Genomic DNA, 22,128 nt, shown 5'->3' with positions numbered 1-22,128 from the left:
CCTCTCTCCCTCCTCCCCCCTTCTCCTCCCCCCCTTTCCCTTTACAAGTGAAATAAATGGAGGAAGCAATTATGCTAATAGGTTTTTCTTTCACGGCAAAAGCCAGAAGTCACCGCTGCCATTGCCTTGGCCTGAGCTGGCTCTGGTTACCTATTTGACCTTTTGTTCGCTTCACACCACGCTATGCTAGGCACCAAGTGAGGAATGACAAAAACAAGAAAAGTGTGCGTTGTGTCTACACAGCGTTAAGCTGGAGCTGCTGGCTCCGCCTCAGGCCTAGCGGGAACCTTGGTCTCCAAGGAGGAGCCTGGAGACGCGCGCGGCCCCTGGCTGCCCTGGCACCGCGCCTTCTCAGGGGTGAGGCAGGGGCTGCGGGAAGCAGGGAGCGTGAGGGCCCCTCTGCCCCGGGCGGGCCACACTGGCTGCTTCCCCCTCGTCTCCACTTGCTGATTCCCCTTGACCAGAGTTCACCGCAGTCTCCTCCCCTCCCATCCCTCAGCTGGAGGACAGGCCGCCCGCCCAGGCAGCCTGTTGCTGGGGGTCTCCAGGACCTGGGGATGACCCAGACCACCTCGCCCTGGCAGCCGGGCCCCTGACCGGGCTGACCTTGTCCCCACAGAGCAGCCTGTACAGCGAGGAGGGCCTGGGGGTGGCGGCGCTCAGCACGCTCTATGGCGGGATGCTGCTGTCCTCCATGTTCCTGCCGCCCATCCTCATTAAGAAGCTCGGCTGCAAGTGGACCATCGTCATCGCCATGTGCTGTTACGTGACCTTCACCCTGGGCAACTTCTACGCCAGCTGGTACGCCCACGTTCAGATGCTTCTCCTCTCGGCTTCTGGGACAGGACGGTAGCGTGGCCTTCTTCCCATGTTTTCCCACCAAGATGTCTCTGTCCCCTCTGCTGGGCCCATGCTCCCCCGACTGCCCATCCTGGCCTCTCCTGAGGCCTCCAGCTTCCCTCCTGGGCCAGGGCACTTTTATGGCCCAGCAACGAGGGGAGAATCTGCCTAAGATGTGGAGGGTGAATTTCAGGGGGATTTAGCAGAATGTGACCTGTGGAGCAAACCCCACACCCTCACCCCATCACAGGGAGTGGACGCAACAGGGCTGGAGCCAGTGCCCCAGGCCGGCCTGAGCTCTACCTGCGCCCTGACGGAAAGGGACCCTCGGGGACCAAGCTCTGAGGGCAAGGGCCACGTGCCATTGTTGCCAGGCATACACTTATCAAGCATCTCTTTGAGGGACACCCCACTGCCATCCAGGATGTAGTGATAGGATGGCTTCATGTTATTCTTTTTCTTGTTACCGTAGAGTTCTCATACAGAATCCTCATGGAGGAGAGCGACAGCTAGATGGATAGGTAGATAGATAGATAAGTAGATAGATAGATAGATTGATAGATAATAAATCGTTTCTAACGTACTGCCGTTAGAAATACCTAGAACCCGCCCAGCCTCATTTGTAACCCCAGCTCATTGTAGCTACGTCCAAACACAAAGAAACTGCACTGGCACCGAATTTCACTCTTACAAATGATGCTGAACGAGAAAAGACACAGATTTTTGCGTTCATCTGAGGCTAAGGGGCGACTGTGTCAAGCAGACAGACGGCAGTGCTTCTCTGGGCCAGGCAAGGAGCTTCCTTCTCCCCGAACGGAGGGAAGAGCGGAGAGCCTGAGGCACCCACGCCCGCGTTTCATTTCTCAGGTACACACTGATCCCCACTTCCATCCTGCTGGGACTTGGAGCGGCCCCGCTGTGGTCCGCGCAGGGCACCTACCTCACCATCATGGGAAACACGCACGCAGAGAAGAGAGGAAAGGTTGGCAGAGACGTGGTCAGCCAGTATTTTGGCATCTTCTTCCTCATATACCAGTCGTCTGGTGTGTTTGGCAACCTGATCTCGTCTCTGGTGTTTGGCCAGACACCCGCTCAAGGTAACAGGAAGGAAGTGGTGACCGTGGAGGGCCCCTGGTCCCTCTACACACGTCCTCATTCAGGACTTGAGCAGGTGGTCCCATGAGGCCGCAAGGCATGGCTCTCAGGCTCCCTGTGCCTCAGGGTCACCTGGCCCCCGGCTCTTCCCCAGGCAGTCTGGTCGGGTCTGAGGGTCCGTCTGGTCCACGGGTGCCCCAGCGATTCCAACCCTGGCCTCCCCTGAGCACAGGGGAGCCTGAGGTGCCCTGGGGAAACTTAGGGCCACCACTCAACTGTGGAACTCAGGTTCACGGAGTCCTTTACTATCCTTCTAGACTAAGAACGGGTCCCATGGATTTATTTTGCCCCCGAATTGATCCATTCACCAGCGTTTTCCTTGTTACACAAAGGACCACTTATCACTTAACAGATTTGAACGTTTGGTGACGGATGCTTTAATTCATCCGTCTGCCTGACCACACTCAGACAGGGCTGCAAAGTATGGACCTGCCTTATGCCTGCACCCTTTGATGTCTGAGGACTTAGACCAAAAGGACAGAGGAAATAAATACCTTCAGTTCTCACAGGAAATGTACTAATGGGGAAAAATGTTCTAACTCTCCTGCTCTTATCGGGATCATGTCTCTCTCCCTCAGCCCTGATCCCGTTAACCCATGTAAACTCCCACGTTTGGGAAGCAGTAATAAAAAATCCGTCTCCCCTTTTTGCCCATGTGATGTCATCACTTGCTAAGTGCATCCACAGAAGGGAACCTTTACGGTGGACAGATACCAATCGTTACTCAGTATTGGAGGAACCGTCAGCAATCAGCCAACAGAAGCTGGGGTGAAGGTTCAGTCTCTGACATGACTGTGGTGAAGGAGCGAACGGGTTTACTTTTAAAGACATACAGACAAGCGAGCTTCAGTCTCTGCCCAATCATAGGACACAGAATGTGAGCGCCGGAAGGCACTGAGAGAACACTGCAAGTTTTCTCAACCTCTCTAGGCTTCCAGCCTCCACACTGCCTTCTCATCCGCCGAGCTGCACATCTCACCGGCCAAGGGGATTTTGCAGCATTTTATGTGATAAAATCTGTTTGATGGAAACAATGAAACACTGAGTGTTCTTTCCTCCATGACATCCATCGTCTCTCTCCCGAGATTCGTTGATCGTTCAAATTTTATTCTTTTAATGGAGGGGAAAGTAACATTCAGAGAAGGCATGCAATAACCTGCCGGAGGTCATGGGACTGGTTCCAGATGAATCTGAGAGAGAACCCAGTGGGCCTGACACCCAGTCTAATGTACTCGAGTTCTGAATTAATTCCGAAAAGGGGACGAGGTTCAATTACGTCAAGAATGTAACAAGTCACCGACATTCATTGCACATTGGTCCAGAGTGTCTTAAAATCAAGTACCCAGACACGTGCCCAATGGGAAAAGCATTCTGGGACACTGGGTCAAACGAGCCCTTGTCTCGTGACTCTGACCTATGGTGATGTCTTGTCCTCTGCGTGTCCAGGCTCCTTTTCCCTGGGCGTTTTCTTCCTTGTGTACCGTCTCCTGTCAAGTTACCCGTGTCCTCAAAGCACCTCTTTGCTTCCTCCTTCACAGGAGCCATCCCGGAGGAGCAGCTCCTGCCCTGCGGGGCCAGTGACTGCCTCATGGCCACGGCGTCCACCAACAGCACCAGCCGTCCCTCCCAGGAGCTGATCTACACCCTACTGGGCGTCTACACGGGTACGTGCTCGGCACCAGGAACCCAGGCTAAGCGAGCCCATCGCCTTCCTGGGTTGAAAAGACCACCTGCTCAAAGTATGAATAGTCTCTCTTCACCTGCAAAAGCCCCACAAAACGCGTTCAGCTGGGTTGTACTCAGCCTTTTCCACATGAGACCGAATGCAGCAGCCCTGCTGACCGAGGCCTCGGTGGTGATAGAAGCACTTCACGTCTGCACCGTCCAGGCCAGTAGCCATTACGTGCACTTGCTTAAATTCTAATTAACGAAAAGTAAAATCACTGTTCTGAGCTCACGGCAGCCACGCGGGCAATGGCGGCCCCTTCAAGTGGACCACGGCCTTGGTGGGTTGGCTACTTGTGTTCTAAGTACGTCCAGGTGGGTTTAGGGAGTCCCAAATCCCGGTGTTATCACCTTTTCCCAAGGAGTACATTTGAACGGTTTCTGCTGAGAGGCTGGGTTTGGGCACGGGTCTCCCCGGCACCCACCCCCGGGCATCGGTGACGCCTTGGGGCTCCCACTGCTGGTCACAGGGCAGCGGAAGGCACAGGACATTGGAAGTTCATGAAAGATGGTTGCCCGAGGGAGTGAACCCCTATGGTTCTTATCCTTAGACGCTCATTTGAATGGAAAATGTTTATGTTAATAGCTTTCTAGATGACTTTGCTCTTACGGATGTGTCACCACTTTGACCCTTAGACTAGTTTTGTTGTTGTCACCATTTGAAGAAAATTTAAGGGTATTCTCTGTCATTCTTTTTTTTTTTTTTTTTGCGGTACGCGGGCCTCTCCCTGTTGCAGCCTCTCCCGTCGCGGAGCACAGGCTCCGGACACGCAGGCTCAGCGGCCGTGGCTCACGGGCCCAGCCGCTCCGCAGCATGTGGGATCTTCCCGGATTGGGGCACGAACCCGTGTCCCCTGCATCGGCAGGCGGACTCTCAACCACTGCGCCACCAGGGAAGCCCTGTCATTCTTGAATTCTAGAATCTGTAAAGGTCTTGGACTGTGTCCTTCTTAAAGATCAAGCGTCTGCTAGGTATCGGATTTGGTGGGACTGAGTGCAGGACTCCACTGGGAATCAAAGGTCCAGAGGCCATGTGCATGGTCAGTTTGTCTCGCCTGTGAGATAAGCTGCCACCCACACGCCGGTCTCTTTCAAGGTTGCTTCCAAGTCAGGGGTGCCAAGTGAGCCCTTTATGCTGCAAGGCAGAGTGAGCGCTGGCAGACGCCGAGCAACGTGCTAGAACTTCTGTGGCCCAGAAACCAGCCAGACAAGACCCTGACTTTCAGTGACCTTAGAGTCCAGATGTGCCTTCAACTAACCAATATTTGATAGGACACATGTTTTGAACAAAGTTCCCAGTTGACATGTAGTTACATCTTCTGGGGAAGTTGCGTTCTAGGGCAGCTTTGATGGTGGTGGTACCCAAGCCAGGTGTTGAAGGGTGAGTAGGAGTTTACCAGGCAGAGAAGGGGACGTGAACAACACTGAAGGCGGAGAAGCCCCAGAGGGAGCCAGAGTGGCTGGAGGACAGGGGCCTGGAGGGGGCAGAGGAGCCAGAGACGGGCGTGACCAGCGGTGGCCTTGAGTCTGGACGCGCACTTATTTGTCTTGTAGACAGATTCTCGTGTTAGTTTAGTGTGGGCGTGAGAAAAACTGCGGACACAGAAACCAATGCAGGGGCGATACAGTGACCCAGAAGACGAAGGGGAGTGAGGACGGTGTGCAGAGCGAGAGAGGGGCGGCTCAAGAGAGAGCAACAACTAGCAAGACTGGACACGGGATATGGGAGCGGATGGGCCGACACTCTGTTTGGGAAACGTTCAGCCTGATGTGAGGGCAGAACAGTGAGTCCCCTGGGCGGTTAGGGACCTTCCACAGAGGTCCTGGTGCACAGAGAATCCAGCCACCTAAGTCCAGACGTTTATGTAAAGCAGGGACCTTGCAGGCGTCATACGGGGAAACTCTCTTAGTATCTGGATCCTGGTTCGCAGGGCTTCACAACCTTCTTCCTTCAAGCAAGGCCATGTTACCACAAAGAGAAAAGAAAATTATAAAAAACAGAACTAAAGTAAGAAAGGAGAAAAAGAGACCAAAGCAAAGAGAGCACCATCTCCCTGGAGTAATTTTCTAGGACTCCTGAGCTCTGTCCTCACGAGGCAGCATATTAGCCCTGCCACCAGCAATCGCCCAGTCCACGCCTCTGCAGATGGCCCTGGACCAAGGGACCCTCTGGACACGCGTCTGTGCCCTGGTGAACATGTGGCTTCTAGTCCTACCCCCGGCCACCGCCGCTGCGTCTCAGCCCCCGTCCCGGGGAAGCTGTGTCCTGGGGCTGCTCCGAGCTCAGGCCGGGGAAGGAGCTGTGGCAGGTGGCGGGTGTTCACAGCCAGCTGATGTGCCGGTTTGGAGGAGCGCCTGCGTGCGCTGACTTGCTTTGACAGTTAAGTGGGAATCACGACCCCAGAGGATGTCGGTGCCATTGCGAAATGTCTGCGGACAAGAGTCCGGCCTAATAGACTTGGTCACAAGGTTGAGTTACCATGAAGTGGGGGAGGGGACCAGTGCTTAGCCAAGAGGAAAAGTAGCTGAATTACAGAGATAAAGCTTAGATGTAAAGTGGAACTCCTCAGCATGGAAATGTATTTATTAACTACGGACTTCTCTGGGATGCATGGGGGGACTGGTTTTACCATTTCTCAGGCAATTTGGAGGAGGGCTGACTTGGTAAGCCTCACCGTTTCGGTACGGCTCAGGCAGCTACACCACAGTGAGGGGCGAGCCTGCTGCCTTGGGCATCTGTGGCTACAAGAGATGGAAGAATAGCAGACAAGGTTGGGGGCCAGTAAAGACACAAAGTGGCTCAAATCCTCTTTAAAGGGTGATGGGTCAAAGCCAGCAATAAGCGATAAAAACTGTTCTGAAGTGTCCCCGATCCCACCAGGAAGAGGAAAGACCACCACCGGTCCTGAATTCACCTGTGGATCCCAAACCATGTGTATCATCATCCTTGTAGATGGAGGAACAGTAGAGACGTAAGAAATGACAAAGGGCCCTCAGCCTCAGTGAGGGAGCGAAAAGGTGTCCACGTAAAGAACAGGAAGATTAAACAGACATTTGTTCTCCCTCGAGAGACAGGAAGGTGGGTTCATGACAGAGAAAGAGATCTCGTCATTACCTTCTGGAATCATGAAAGTACAGGATATCCCCTCAAGGGTGAAAGGAATAGTTGTCTTGAGTCATTTTTTTGATAGATCCCCTGTTCACATGGTCCCAAATACAAATATTGTAAAAGGGAAAATCCCCCTCTCACCGCCACCCAGCTTTCCCGCAGCCGTAGACAACCCACATAGTCTTTAATTCTTAGACACACCGACCGCACGTCTAAACAAATATGTCTTTATGCCCCTCCTTAGCCAAATCAAATGGGAGCACAGTAGACTCCCAGCTCTGCACCTGGCTTTTCCTTTCAGCCATTTGTCTTGGGGGGAAACTTCCCATCTCAGTATGCAAAGAGCTCCTTTCCTTTCTCCAAACGCGTCATCCCACTGGGGTTGGGAGATACCCTAATACATGCAGCTCCTACCACAGGACGTTTGGATGAAGAGATTTGGGATGAATGTGAAGAGAAGCCAATGGTAACTTTCCTGGCGGGACCCATAACCCTGAGAAGGGAGCCTAGCTGTTGGTAGAAATTACTTTGAGGATTCTGATGAGAAATGGTGCATAGTTAAGGGCCCTGAGGACCTCGGGGGTCTCTCCCCAGGTGTCTGTGTTTCCCATCACCTGCTCTGTGGGTGAGACAGCCCGACAGTCACAGAACCAGCACACGAGGATCGAGGCAACGTGTGTGGCCTCCGAGTCCACAACAGGGGTCAGGGGCTCAGCCTGCCTCCGTCACCTGAAATGTGGATCTGAAACCGACCCTCCGTTTCGAGAGGAGGAGGAAGTGAGGAGATGAGTCCGTGCGTGCCCAGTGCCGCTCTAGCCCTGTCCCCCCCTCCCCTGTCCTTTCAGGGAGCGGCTTCCTGGCGATCCTGCTCACCGCCGTGTTTCTGGAGCCCGTAAAAGACGCTCAGCAGAAAAGTGAGGGAGAGAAGCAAGCGTCACCGTTCTGGTCCACTTTGCTGTCGACGGTCAAGCTGTTCAGAGACAAGCGCCTCTGCCTCCTGGTCCTGCTGCCGCTGTACAGCGGGTTCCAGCAAGCCTTCCTGGCCGGCGACTACACGCGGGTAGGACACGAGGCCGGCGGGGCCGGCACGGGGTCCGGGGCTGCGCTGGGTCCTTCCCGGCCCCAGGAGAGCCGCCGTGTGGTTAGGACATCAGCCCACCTGGGAACACCCCTCACTTGAGATGTGTTTTCAGGGAAAGGACCAAAGCTGCTCCGGAGTCATCGCAGGGACACTTACTTGCCTGTGTCCTCATTGTCCTCTGTGTCCTCATTTTAGAGTGAAAAATAGGGAAAACCATGAAATCCACAAATAACACTGAAATTCCTTATTACCTAGTTTTTAAAAATTTTTTATTTTATATTGGAATATAGTTGATTTACAATGATGTGTTAGTTTCAGGTGTACAGCAAAGTGATTCAGTTATACATATACACATATCTATTCTTTTTCAAATTCCACCAGGGAAGCCCGGGTTTTCTATTTTAAATATAGCCGTGTGTACATGTCGATCCCAGACTCCTAGTTTATCCCCCCACCTTTTCCCTTTGGTAACCATAAGTTTTTTTTCTAAGTCTTTGAGTTCGTTTGGTAAATAAGTTCAGAGGTATCATTTTTTTTTTAATTCCACATATAAGCAATATCATATGATATTTGTCTTTCTCTGTCTGACTTACTTCACTTAGTAAGATAGTCTCTAGGTCCATCCATGTTGCTGCAAATGGCATTATTTCATTCTTTTTAATGGCTGGGTAATATTCCATTGTATATATGCACCACATCTTCTTTATCCATTCCTCTGTTGGTGGACATCAGCAGGTTGCTTCCATGTTCCATCCCCACCCCAGCTCCCTCCCGGGAAGGCTTGCCAAATGGGCCAGATAAAAGGCAGGGTAAAAATCTGAATTTCAGATAAACCACAAATATCTCTCAGTGTAAGTATGGTCCTGAGTATTTGGACACCCAAGAGTTTCTCTGGCAGCCCTACTCTTAGGACAGTCCTGTTGGGGTCTTGGAGTTTCAAAGAATGAAGACAGAATGACAAACAGTCCTCCCGCTATCCAGATGCAAGGGGCCTCCTAGCCAGTCTCCTGTCTGTCCCCAACCCTGCCCCCGAGTCGTGGCAGGAGCACTTCTTCTCATCTCTATGGAGATTCCCTTCCTGTTCCTTCCATCTTCTTCTTTTTTATTAAGACTTTATTTTCTTAGAGCAGTTTTAGGTTCACAGCAAAACTGAGCGGAAAGGACAGAGTTCCCTCACACCCTCTGCCCCCACATGGGCACATCCTCGCCCGCTGCCTGCCTCCAGAGGGTCCGTTTGTTACAACTGAGGAACCTACATGGATACATCGTCATCACCCCGAGTCCACAGCCTACCTGAGGACTCGTTCTTGGTGCTCTACATTCTCAGGGTTTGGACAGATGCATAATGACATGAAACCATCATTATGGTATCGTTCAGAGGAGTTTCAAGGCCCTAAAAATCCCCTGAGTTCTGCCTGTTCATTCCCTGGCTCTGTCCTCACCCAGCTGTCTTATAAGCAGGATGGGAAATGACCCACACCAGCAAGAAGAGTTCAAATTCGCCCCTGTATAAATAACATATGGTACAGATACGCGGGGAGAAGTTTGCCAGGCAGCCATCCAGAGCGTTCCCTGTTAGTTCTCACCCAGAGGAGGGTTTTCCTTACAAGCACAGGTGTTCTCCACCCTGGGAGCTGGAGGCCAGCTTCGCGGGCCAGCTTAGCGGGCCAGCGGTCACAGGGCAGAAAGCGTTTCAGCATGGGCTGTATTCCCGGATCAAAGTGAACCCCCAAACTGCAACTTCAGAGCCCAGCCCTGTAGCAGACCTGAGGCAGTGCAGGTGACTGGTCTGTGCTTCTCCTCCAGTCCTACATCACCTGCGCCCTGGGGATCCAGTTCGTGGGCTACGTGATGATCTGCTTCTCCGCCGTCAACGCGCTGTGCTCCGTGCTGTATGGGAAGCTGGCCCAGTACACGGGCAGGACCGCTCTCTTCGCGCTAGGTAGGTGGACCGTGGACGCACCGTGGACGCGCTCCTGGGGCAGGTCTGGCTCCACTGCGGGCGATTAGAGCGTGTGTGATGAGGGCCAGGGTTGGGGTAAGGATGGGGTTTGGTGGAGGCACAGAAACGGGGCCCACACCCACAGTGGGGGCCATGTCTCCAAGGCAGGAGACAGGGAGCCTTCCAGAAGGAGGAGATCTGTGTTCACGTGGGGGATGAAGCTGGTCTTCTAAACGGGCATCACCTTCTATTTTTCTTGAGGGAGGAAGAAAGATCGGAGACAGCGTGAATAAGGAGAAATGAGGGCGTTAAGGAGACAGCTACCTGGTGGCCCAGTCAAGGCCCAAAGGGTCTGTGGTGATGCAGCAAGAGGGAGGGAACACATTAACCATTGGTCAGTGCTCACTGGGGGCCAAGTAATTTGCTTTATATTGAGGAGAGAACAGAGAAGCATAGTAACTTGCCTAAGGTCACACAGCCTCGGAGAACCCAGGATGCACCTGCTGTTTCTGCTCCTTGGCAGTCCCTGAGGATCATAAGCTGCTCTGTTCCCACATTCGAGGGACATCACAGTGTCTGCAGAATCACCAGGCCAGGGCTTAGGATTCATTGTGATAAAGTCAGGAGGAAGGAGGAAGTTCTCCCCCACCTCTCCCTCCTTGTCCTGTTTGGAAGCCCCAGCTCCCCCGCTGGGGGCACCCCTTCCCGTCCCCTCCTCATGCCCCCTGCTCAGTGAGAAGCAGGGGTCCCACCACTCGCTCCTAATGAAGAAGCCCTTCTCTCTCCCACTCTGAACCCCCATAACCTGGGGACCCCTCTGCCCAGCAAGGCGACACTTTCCTCTAAGACACAGAGGTGTGTCACCCCCAGGCTCCCCACCCGATGATGTGGAGGCCAGAGGTGGATGGAATCGCACACCTGCCAGGCGTGCCCTGCATTTCACCTGCAGTCTCCGTGGGCCACGTCAAAACCCACCTGAAGAAATCAGTCTGAATTATTTTAGGAAACATCATTCCCGCCTGGAAGCAAATGATCAGAAGACTTGTCCTGTAGCACAGAGTATCTGAGAGAAGTCCTTTCCCCGCTCACAGGTGCCACGATCCACCTGTCTTGCATCATCGGCCTCCTGCTGTGGAAGCCTCACCCCCGCCAGCTGCCTTTGTTCTTCGTATTTCCGGGCCTCTGGGGCGCGGCTGACGCCGTCTGGCAGACACAGAACAATGGTGAGTGCCAGGCACAGAGCCATTCCTGCTCAGGTGGCCCCGCCTTGGCCAGTCGTGGGGGGACACGTGGTGGGTGGAGGGCCCCCCAGGGGGGTGTGGTGACATGTGCAATAAGGGCAGTGGAGCGGGGACCACACAGGTGGGAGGGCTCCAGTTCCACACTGGGGATTTGCAGTGCTTTCTCTGAGCGTCTCCTCAGATCCATGATGTCCATGAAGTGTGCAACTTTCTTTCCTGAAATGATGGTTCCTTCGTGGCTTCCCCTGGAAAAGCTGGTCTGAACAGAACAGCCACTCTCAGCTGAGGTTGGGGACAGGCGGAAGCGCTTACAGGTTACCGTGACAACGTCCCTGCAGTGGCTCTAGGGCTGGTGGGGGGGAGGGTGTCAGTTTTCGGGAGAACGGAGTTAAGGGCGGGAGGGTCAGCAGAGGCTTCGTCGTGGGGGCCACGCCCAAGTGGGCTCCTGTCGGATAATCCTCCAAGCAGCGGGGAGCCTGGGGGAGTCAGGGAGGTGGGGAGGCCGGGAGGGAGCCGTCTTTGTCGCTTTAGTGCCGCAACAGGACTCCACAGACTGGGGGGCTTGTAAACAGCAGACATTTACTGCTCAGAGCTCTGGGGCTGGACGTCCGGGGTGAAGGCATCGCAGATTCGGCGTCTGGAGGGCTGGTTCACAGAGGCTCTCTCTTGCCGTGTCCTCATGTAGAGGCAGGGGCGAGGGGCCAATCTGGGGCCCCTTCGCAAGGGCACTGACCCCTCCCTGAGGGCCACACCCCACGACCTCGCCCCTCCCAGAGGCCGTCGCCTTGGGGTTTCAGACACTGAGAGGAGAGGCTGGCTGGCCCGATGTAGGGCCAACGTACCGCTGAAGGGTCCACTTTCCCTCAGCCCTGGTGGAAGCAGCAGCAAGCGTTTGGGGCGGGGGCTGGCAGGGTCACTGCTGCCGTGACTCAGGGGACCGCGCGGACCCACCGGGAGGCGGAGGGCAGGGGCGGAGGCTGGGAAGGAGGCCGAGGGGCGGAGCTTCTGGACGCAGGGACTCAGTGGTCCCTGGGCCAGGCTGGGCATCGGGATCCCCGGGCTGAAGGTGGCAGAGAGCCCACAGACCTGGACGCGTCAGCTGAGGGGCTCGGCTTGAGCTTGAACGCGACACAGAGAGGACTCCGGCGGGGGGACCCAGCACTGAAAAGGGGCTGTTTGGGGCGCGTATCACTTACGATTATTTCAGGCTGCGCCGCACGGCACGCGGGATCTTCGCTCCCTGGCCAGGGATTGAACCTGGGCCGCCGTAGTGAGAGTGCTGAGTCCTTGCTACTGGACCGCCAGGGAAGTCCCTCTCGTAGGATTTTAGATTCAGACTGAAGGGCTGTGAGGGGAGGGGCCAGAAAAGGAGGCCGAGAAGGTGGGGGAGGGAGGCCCCTGGCCGGGAGGGGAGGGGTGCCCTTTCTTTGGAACACAGAGGAAGGCAGTCAGAAGGAAGGATACGGCCCCTTTGTCACCACGAGGAAAGGAGTTAATTCACGCCTGAGACACATGGCTTCCCAGAGGAGCCACAGCTAGCGACGACCTAACAGACGGTCTTCACCACGAGCTGGCCGTCAGTCCTGCGAGGGTTCGTTCGCTGATGTAGGCCAGCCAGGCGGCATCGGCCTCAGCGCGCCGCCTCCTGCAGAAGCGCGGCCACCGGCCTGGGCCTGGGGCAGAGCGGGACCCCGGCCGGAGGTCCAGCCACAGCCTCGGCTGATGTTACAAAGAGGGCGGGTGAGGGGCAAGGCAGGCAGAGCCGCTGAGGGCAGGGGGGCCCCTGCCAGCGCAGGGGAACTGGAGAGCTGCCCTCAGGCCGCTGAGAGCGGTGTGCGTGGCCGGTGCTGTCCGGCACCCTGCAGGGCCCTGCACCCCGACACGGCGGCCACCAGACGTTCGACAAAGACCTCGGAGGCCAGGCTGTGGACGTGAGGGACACGGGAGAGGCAGGCGGGGGGCATCAGGGCAAGAGGTCCCGGCAGCCCCGAGTGCGTGGGGAGCTGGACGGCCGGAGCCAGGCCTAGGCTGGAGGCCCAGGGTTCAGACTGTGGTGCAGGGAGCTCTTCCCTGGGATGCAGTGGGTGGGAGTACGGGCCGCCCACGGCGGGTGGGAAGGGAGTGGCCGCAGCCCAGGAGGAGACGTCCAGCCGAGGCCCAGGGAGGCCTCCTGTGGACGCAGGCTCCCCGCGTGTCAAGAGGCGCCCTGGGTTGGTGGGTTGGCGGTGTGTCCTGCCAGGGGATGAGCCGTAGCTGACTGGGTCTGGGGCGGAGACCACGGGAGAGAGGGGAGAAGGGGGCTGGCGGGTGGCCCATGGAGGACACGGAGGGCGGCTTGAGTTCTGTGTGACCTAATGGGACGAGGGCTGAGGGCGGGAACCCTTGGCCCTGAGTTTCCCGAACCACCTACAACCCTGGCCCCGGGCGGGGGGATGTCGGAGGCCCCAGGACGTGAGCCGTCTACACAGCCGGCATCCTGCAGATGCGTGAGCCCAGGGCCCCAGAGGTGAATTTGGCTCAGAAGAGAGCCTCTTCCTTTGGAAACACCACCCACCATTCAGCCCTTATCAGGGAAACACCCGGGACTGGAAACTGGGTCAGGCCAATCCACAAACAAGCCACAGGCCAGCGTTTCCAGGGACAGGAGGCCTGGCCGCTGTCCCTACACCCAAAGAGAACAGGTACACGTGACCTCACCCATGGTGGACTCAGTACTCCAGGACGGCCTCTCCTTACTATCTTATCTGTTGCTGGCTTATGAAACAGCTGAAAACATCACTGAACAAACCCCGTGCTGTTGGAACCAAGGGGTTTGGGTTTCACAATCTTGGCAGGAGGCTCTCCTGAACTTCTGAACCAGGTGACAAAGGTGTGTGAGGCTCAGTGCCATAATCTGGTGTGTTTGGACAAAGGTCAGTTGGTGGAAGCAATGACAAACTAGTCTCAGGCTGGGCTGCAATGTCGCTCAACAGAAGAAATACTTAATCGGTAGGGGAAAGGTACACAGACACCACGCTAGCTTTTCTTGGCAGTGCAGACTTCTAAAGGAGTGCAGGTCACAACTTCCCCCGTGGGACTCTTAGGCATTTTCCCCAGGGAGCGTCAGGAAAGAATTGCTTTCAACATCCCAGAGGAGGTGTGAAAGACCCCCACTATTTTACTGAACAGTCCAAATGCTTCTGCCGTCTTGCTTTCTAATTAGCTGACATCTCTGAGTTCACTCGAATTTTTTACCGTATTTACATATTAGAAGTCAGCAGCCATGCAATAGTCCATACAATAATTCCTTAGGTGTTTCAAATGATTGCAAATAAAATGTTTGGATTTCTTTCTCCCTGAGATATAGGAGTAATTGCTTTAACTCTCCTTTTCTTTCCACGGACATGAGAGACCCTCAGGCAGAGCCTGTCAAAATTGTGCAGAGTTACATGAGGTCCAGTGAATAACTTGGATAAAGACCTCCTTGAATAAGGAATGCTAATTTAAAATGAATTATTTCTGTCTTTTTGTTCAGATCAAAAGTAATTTGTCTCAAGGAAAAATCAGTTGCCGGGGAAGATTGTTGTTTTCGTGTACGATTTGAGAATTTCTTCTGGTGTCTGTACTGGCGATCATCTTGGCTAGGAGGAACTTTTTTTTTTTTTTTTTTTTTTTTTTTGCGGTACACAGGACTCTCACTGTTGTGGCCTCTTCCGTTGCGGAGCACAGGCTCCAGACTCAGCGGCCATAGCTCACAGGCCCAGCCACTCCGCGGCATGTGGGATCCTCCCGGACCGGGGCACAAACCCGTGTCCCCTGCATCGGCAGGCGGACTCTCAACCACTGCGCCACCAGGGAAGCCCTAGGAGGGATGCTTTAATGACTGAGTTCCCTGCAGGCTGGCTCCACCAGGTTCTCTCGGGCTCACCACCCTGCAGCGTGGTCCATCCATACCGTCTCTGTATTTTCAAAAACTGGACATTTTGTGTAGCTTTTGCCACCTCCCAAGATCAGCTCTCTCTCATTTTTGCTTTTTCAATAGCAAGTTGGATTACTAATCCTATTCTCCCTGAACGTGTCTCTCTTCTAAGAAGATCTGTGAGTCACATACTTTCCTAGTTAATGAGACTGGATACAAGTCAGTACAATTTAACCCTCCTTTTCAGTCATCACCTCTCAGTTTACAAGCTGATTGTTTCAGTTCTCCAGTTTAGAGGCAAATCAGGGGCGGGAAGCATCCAGGCCCCCCCGTCCTGGGGCAGAACCGTGCTTCTCGCTGCCCATGTTCCCACTGGGCTCCGGGGATCCCTCCGGCCGTTGGAGCCCGTGATCTGGGCGGCTTTCTGTTTATCTGCCCTGACAGTTCACGAAAGGGGGTATCGTTGCCATGGCAACCCTTGTGAGCCAATGCCTGCACTTGAGATTCAGAATGTCTGGCCTAAAAATACTCTTTTGCCCTGTCAGCCACCAATGGGGCTGTTTTCATGTTGATAAACTCAAAAAACCTGTCTTCTCTTACATGTCCAGTTCATGTATCCTGTCTTTTCCAAACAAACAAGACTCATTCACATCCTGCCATCCGACCACAGGGGTCAGCATCCGGTCACTTCCACCTGGTGCCTTTCCCAGGTCAGGCTGCCAGCAGGCTTTTCTCTTCCTTTTTCTTTTGGAATAATCTTAGATCAACAGAAAAGTTGCCAAGACAGTACAGAGTTCCCATATACTGTTCACTCTGTTTCCCTTAACCGGAACATCTTACAAAACTGCAGTACATTTGTCAAAACCAAGAAGTTAATATCGGTACATAACGAAGCTTCAGACTTTCCTCAAATTTCTCCAGGTTTCCCCCGCACCATCCTCTGTGTGCTCCCGGATCCCAGGCAGGCACCACATTACAGGTAGCCATCCCATCTCCTTTGTCTGGTCTGTGCCAGTTTCTCATTTTTCTTTGTTTTTGATGACCTTGACTTTTGGAGAATACTGATCAGGTGTTTTGTAGACTGTCCCTTAATTTAGGTTCATCTGATGTTTTCTCATGATTAGGCTAGAGCTAAGGGTTTTGGGGAGGAAGACCCCAGAGTGAAGTGCCTTTCTCATCACATTGATTGGGTACAGAACAGCACGTAACTGGTCATTGATGCTGTGGACCTTGATCGCTGGTCAAGCCAGGGTCTGGCTCCTCCCACACAGAGGGCTACTCTTCCCTTCCACTGTCAGTTCTTTGGAAGCCAGTCACCAAGGCTACAATTCATGGGGAAGTAATTACCCCTCACCTCCTGGAAGAGGAGTGTACTTGCATTAGGTATAGTTCTTCTAGGACGAACATTTGTCCCTCCTCCCCAGTTTATTTAGCTATTTACTCAAAAGTTTGTCTACATCAGTATGGGCTCATGTATTTATGGTATCCTTTGGGTTACAATCCAATGCTACGTTACTTACTCCTTTGCTCTAATTGTTCCAACTTTGGCGACTGGGGTCTTTCCCGTTGGCACCTGTGTCCTTTCGACTCGCCCCCCCCCCTCCCCACCACTACCTATTTTGGGTTTTTTTTAGTACTTCCTCACTGTTAGGCATTCCAGAATAGTCTAGGCTCATCTGGTAACTCCTGTGCCAGCCCTAGATTAGCCATTTCTCCAAGAAGCCTGGGTGTGTTTTATTGGAGAATGGTATTAGGCAGTAAGATCTGGGTGCTGGGTGTACTCATTGCTACTGAGATGACACCGTTTCTAGGCACTCTCAGTGGACAGAGTGAGGAGATGGGCATATGCTTACTGGCCCATATATATACACACACACCTATTTACTTCTGTATCTGCGTATCTATCTATCTATATCTATCTATAAAATAAGGCTGAACTCACACTGACGTCCCAGCACACAGGCTCATTCTAGCACCCCCTTCTCACCCGCTATCCCACTGCTGATCTGTAACTTCTTTCTTTGACCGTGAGAAACCCAGTTTCCACTCTGTATACCACATTGCTTATTTGTTCAATCCTAGCTCACATGTAATTTCAGAATTGTTGAACTATTGCTTTGAGAATACTTCTCTTTTTCACGTCTTTCCCTTCTGCCCTCCGTGTCCTTAACGGTTGGAATTTGACACAATTAATGTGCTGTCTTCTTTACGTTTGGATTAAAATAGGAAACAGATCATGAGTAATTTCCCCAAAAGCCTGACTTTAGTTATGACTGGCTCTGCCCTCTCCTCCTCAGGCTGGGCCATATTCCCAAGTGGGGGCAAATGGAGTCCCCCAGACTCCCTTTCTCTGCGTTTTCTTAGACGGCAATTCCGGCTGCTGACATCAGCCTTCTGCCAGCCGTGATCCAGCCTCTCCTGGACACAGCCATCTGAGGAGGGGGCAAGGGAGGGGTCCTTCCCTCTTGTCCAGCTGTCACACGTCTTCTTCCGTCTCTGTCGTTCATCCAGAGGCACAGCCAGCTTCCCACAGACTTCTGGGTTCCAGGTCATCCCGGTGAGGGCCCCTCCTGCCTCCCAAACTGCTGAGCTGTTCTGCACGCGAGGCTGTGAGCTCACAGCCACTCGACCTCTCTTCGCTGCGGGTGGATCCCCTCACCAGGGTCACAGTTCAGAATCAGACTCACAGAATGGCGAGTTCTTCATTTGGCATTTAAGGCTCTGGGGGCCCAGAAAGTTTAAGTTTATGGGAAAACCTCAGGAAGCTGAGGATCCCATAGCCACTTAAAAGGCTGAACTGGACTTGAAACAGAACTTGCCCAGGAGACAGTGGGCAGTGGGTCCCCTTATCCTGGAGCACAGTGGTCTATAATTGTCACGACCTAAACTTAACCTTGAACTCGCTTAAAGACCCCAACCTATAGACCAAAAACGTTGACTTAAAGCTAGAGTTGGCTGTGTTATTGGATTTTCAAAACATCAGGGCGCATTTGTCAGCTACCACAACCCGCTAAGGAAGCAGCTGGACCTTTTTGCTGGAGAACAGGACATAATCCACCACTTGTAGCCATAGTGTCTCACCTTGGATTTTCTTCTCTAGCATCTTGTTTTTAGGTCCTATTTTAGAGTCACCCTCAGAAGAAAGACAAGAGACCTTTAAGTAATCTCAGAAGTTAAGTGCCAGGGTGTGGTTATTAGGTTCTCTTGGTGCGTTCACCTCCATCAGAGAGGGCTCTTTGCAGACTCCACACAAGAAGCACACCTCCTTCTGAATGTTCCAGACAGCCTCCAGTTTTCCCAAATAGGCATGTGTTGTTTAAAATGTGTATCTTATGTCATGTCTTATATCTGCCCGATGGACCCCCACCCTGAGCGGTTCCTGTGCAGATGGATATCTGAGTAACCAAATGCCAAGGGGCGTCTCCTGGGCGCTGACATTTCCAGGCAGGGCTGCAGGAGACCTTGCTGCTGCCCTCAGACCTTTCCCCCCTACAAGCCTCCCCTCTCCTGTTCTAAACGCGGGGGAGAAGGGGAGGGGTAGAAGGAAAGGGGCAAAGTTAAAGGAACAGAATGAAAGCTGAAAAATGAATATGTGCATGAAAGTTCTGCCATCAGCTCTCCCCACCACAGCTGCCCGCCCTGTAGGCGGGACAGTTCTGAGGACATGCCCGCCGCCCTGCGGACTGCGCTGCCTCTGGGAATGAAGGACTCCGGGTGTAGATTCTGTCTGGTCCCGCTGGGCTCGGGGCTGTCTGCCCATCCCCCCCCCCGCTCTGGAGTCCACGCTTGACATTTTGGTTCATACATTATCTGACCCACATGCAAAGGGGGTGCCTTGGCCCGTGCCGTGCTGTGTGTGGTCACGTATCCTTTGTTACCTGGACTGCCTCACCAGCGTGGGCTTTTGGGTTGTAAGGGGAAGGGGAGAAAAGGAAGGAGCAGCTCTCCCCCCAGGACTGCCCACCGTTTACTTGGGTTACTGTTTGTCCTTTGAGAGGTGTGCTGACCCACAGGGGTGTGCTGACCCGCAGGACGTGCTGACCCGCAGGGGTGTGCTGACCCACAGGGGTGTGCTGACACTGCAGGACCGGGTTCAGTGTTTTGCCACTTCATGAGTCACCATCCAGCCATGCGTCCACTCAGTCATTCAATAAGGATTTTCGCTGACGCTGGGTTGCGCTGGAATTATCATTCCAGATAAGATGGGCTCCTGCCTCAGGGAACCCACGGCCTAGCAGAGGACAGGGGGACGCAGGGCAAGTCCATCAGCCAAAATGGTAGGCGTGGTGACCAGGCAGCTCCGGGCAGTGCAGCAGGACATCGGCCGGGATGCTCAGGCAGGTCCCCCTGTTGAAAACTTTCCCTTCCTCAGTGTCCCCCTTCCAGACACACTGCTGCCTCGCTCACGTCCTGGGGGTGGGGTTGATTCCCGTTCGGCGAAACTTTACCACACTGCAAACAGGAACAGAAAATCATTTACCTTCACCTAGAAGCATTATCAGACTATACTAGTTTGCTAAGGCTGCCATGACAAAATACAGCACAAATGGAGACTTGAGGTCTGAGATCCAGGTGTGGCAGGGCTGTTCCCCGAGGCCTCTCTCCTGGGCGTGTACTCGGCCATCTTCTCCCCGTGTCCTCATGTGGCCGTCCCTCTGTGCATGTCTGTGTCCTGACCTCCTCTTCTTATATGGACTTATATAGTCACACGGGATTAGGACCCACCCTGATGATCTCCTTTAACTTGATCACCTCTCTACAGGCCCAACTCCAAATACAGTCACACTCTGAGGTCCTGGGGGCCAGAACTAGCACATGTGGATTTGAGGGACACAGTTCAGCCCCTATCACAGACTCAGGTCATTTCTCTCCCAAACCTTCAGACAACCACCCAAGGGCAGAAAGAGAAAGACAAATATCGTATGCTAACACATATATATATGGAATCTAAGAAAAAAAAAAAAATGTCACGAAGTACCTAGGGGTAAGACAGGAATAAAGACACAGACCTACTAGAGAACGGACTTGAGGATATGGGGAGGGGGAAGGGTAAGCTGTGGCAAAGAGAGTGGCATGGACATATATACACTACCGAACATAAAATAGAGAGCTAGTGGGAAGCAGCCGCATAGCACAGGGAGATCAGCTCGGTGCTTTGTGACCACCTAGAGGGGTGGGATAGGGAGGGTGGGAGGGAGACTCAAGAGGGAAGAGATATGGGAACACATGTATATGTATAACTGATTCACCTTGTTATAAAGCAGAAACTAACACACGATTGTAAAGCAAGTATACTCCAATAAAGATGTTAAAAAAAAAAAGCCACCCAAGGGGGTTTGAGTCCCTTCATCAAGACCTCGGTGTGGGGCAGTCTCGCTTGGAGGCTTCACCTGGCTGAACGCTCTTACCCCTAAAGTCTCCAGGAGGGGAAGGAAAGGCCCACACAGTGGTAATCCCCTTGCCCTGCGGCAGGCACCAAAAACCCCACGGTTGGATAACTTATGTACTGTGCACTTCCCCTAAGTGCAGGAATGAATGGCCTTCCCCCTTCTCGCCTTCACCTACACGGGTCCCACCTCTCGGCCTTGCTTTTCTTACCTGCGAAGCTCGGGCTTGGGCCACGTCCCCTACAGTGCTAACTTTCATCCGTTCTGTTTCTTGTATATATGATGGCTCTTCACTGCTAGAGAACATCACCTGACTTGCTATCATCCACAGCGTGAAATAATTCCAGTTTTTACAAAGGAAGGTCCTGGTTTTATTGGGAAAACTGGGCCGTGGGGAAGTTGCATATTTTCGGTAATGATCAGAAAGGTCGTTTGCGGTTTTACAGCCACATTTTCACCCGTCTCCCCCCTGCAGCTCTTTTCGGGGTCCTGTTTGAGAAGAACAAGGAGGCCGCCTTTGCCAGTTACCGCCTGTGGGAAGCCCTGGGCTTCGTCATCGCGTTCGGATACAGCATGTTTCTGTGTGTCAGCGTCAAACTCTACGTCCTCCTGGGCGTCCTGAGTCTGGCCATGGCGGCATATGGAACTGTCGAGTATCTGGGGTCCAAGAAGGTGGCCAGGCAGCTCACCGAAGAGCAGACAAAACCAGCTGAGGAAGGAGTAACACAGACAAAAACGTGAAGCAACAAACCCCATGGTGGATGAACCCAGAGCGTATCAGCGGGAGAGTTTTACCTGAAGATGCCTCAGAGTTTATAGCTGATTCTTTATGACTACTTCAACATTTCATTTTTTACATGAATCTTTTTTTCTATTTTATCAAATTTTTCAGTCCACCCTCTCATCCATAGAGATCCAGAGTATACGTGAAAGATACAAACTCAGGGTACAATCAGCCACTCAGAACTTGCCTAGAATCATGGGTAACAGCTGATGCTTGTTTTTGTTGCTGTTGTTAAGAATTGGAAGGCTGCTTAAAAAACGCAGCCCAGGGCTTCGCTGCCGGCGCAGTGGTTGAGAGTCCGCCTGCTGATGCGGGGGACGCGGGTTCGTGCCCCGGTCTGGGAAGATCCCACATGCCGCGGAGCGGCTGGGCCCGTGAGCCATGGCCACCGAGCCTGCGCGTCTGGAGCCTGTGCTCCGCGACGGGAGAGGCCACAGCAGTGAGAGGCCCGCGTACCACCAAAAAAAAAAAAAAATTGCAGCCCAACACCATCATTTTACAAACAGGTAAACTGAGGTCCAGGCAAGTCAGTGACTACCTCTGAGAGTCAGTAAGTGACAAAGCCAGACTAGGGTTTATGTCTCTTAAAACTTATAGAGTATGAGTTTCTAAATAAATGCAATTACATTATGGACTTGACTCTTGTCCACATACTTTGGACACACACACACACACACACAAGTCATCACATTACCCTGTTGTAGACCATTGGAGACAACAGACAAAAGTAATTTCCAGGGCTTCCCTGGTGGCGCAGTGGTTAAGAATCCGCCTGCCAATGCAAGGGGCATGGGTTCGAGCCCTGGTCTGAGAAGATCTCACATGCTGCGGAGCAACTAAGCCCATGTGCCACAACTACTGAGCCTGCGCTCTAGAGCCCACGAGCCACCACTACTGAGCCTGCGTGCCATAACTACTGAAGTTCGCGTGTCCAGAGCCCATGCTCCGCAACAAGAGAAGCCACCG

The 22,128-nt window shown here is 53.3% G+C and overlaps 1 protein-coding gene across 1 annotated transcript in view; it reads left to right on the top strand.

Moving 5' to 3' along the window:
• Positions 1-21,505, top strand: part of UNC93A (unc-93 homolog A) — a 25,616-nt gene extending 4,111 nt beyond the window's left edge. Inside the window, exons 2-8 of the mRNA XM_024744904.1 lie at positions 620-801; positions 1,708-1,937; positions 3,534-3,659; positions 7,675-7,889; positions 9,717-9,852; positions 10,944-11,075; positions 20,854-21,505. Of these exons, the coding sequence (XP_024600672.1) occupies positions 620-801; positions 1,708-1,937; positions 3,534-3,659; positions 7,675-7,889; positions 9,717-9,852; positions 10,944-11,075; positions 20,854-21,119 (1,287 nt within the window). The 3' untranslated portion in view covers positions 21,120-21,505. The remainder of the gene's footprint in view (positions 1-619; positions 802-1,707; positions 1,938-3,533; positions 3,660-7,674; positions 7,890-9,716; positions 9,853-10,943; positions 11,076-20,853) is intronic.
• The last annotated feature ends 623 nt before the right edge of the window (positions 21,506-22,128 follow it).

Source organism: Neophocaena asiaeorientalis, unplaced genomic scaffold, assembly GCF_003031525.2.
Source record: "Neophocaena asiaeorientalis asiaeorientalis breed wild unplaced genomic scaffold, Neophocaena_asiaeorientalis_V1.1 scaffold649, whole genome shotgun sequence".
NCBI lineage: Eukaryota > Metazoa > Chordata > Mammalia > Artiodactyla > Phocoenidae > Neophocaena > Neophocaena asiaeorientalis.
Note: the sequence above shows the minus strand (reverse complement) of the source record. Positions and strands in the feature narration are given on the sequence as shown.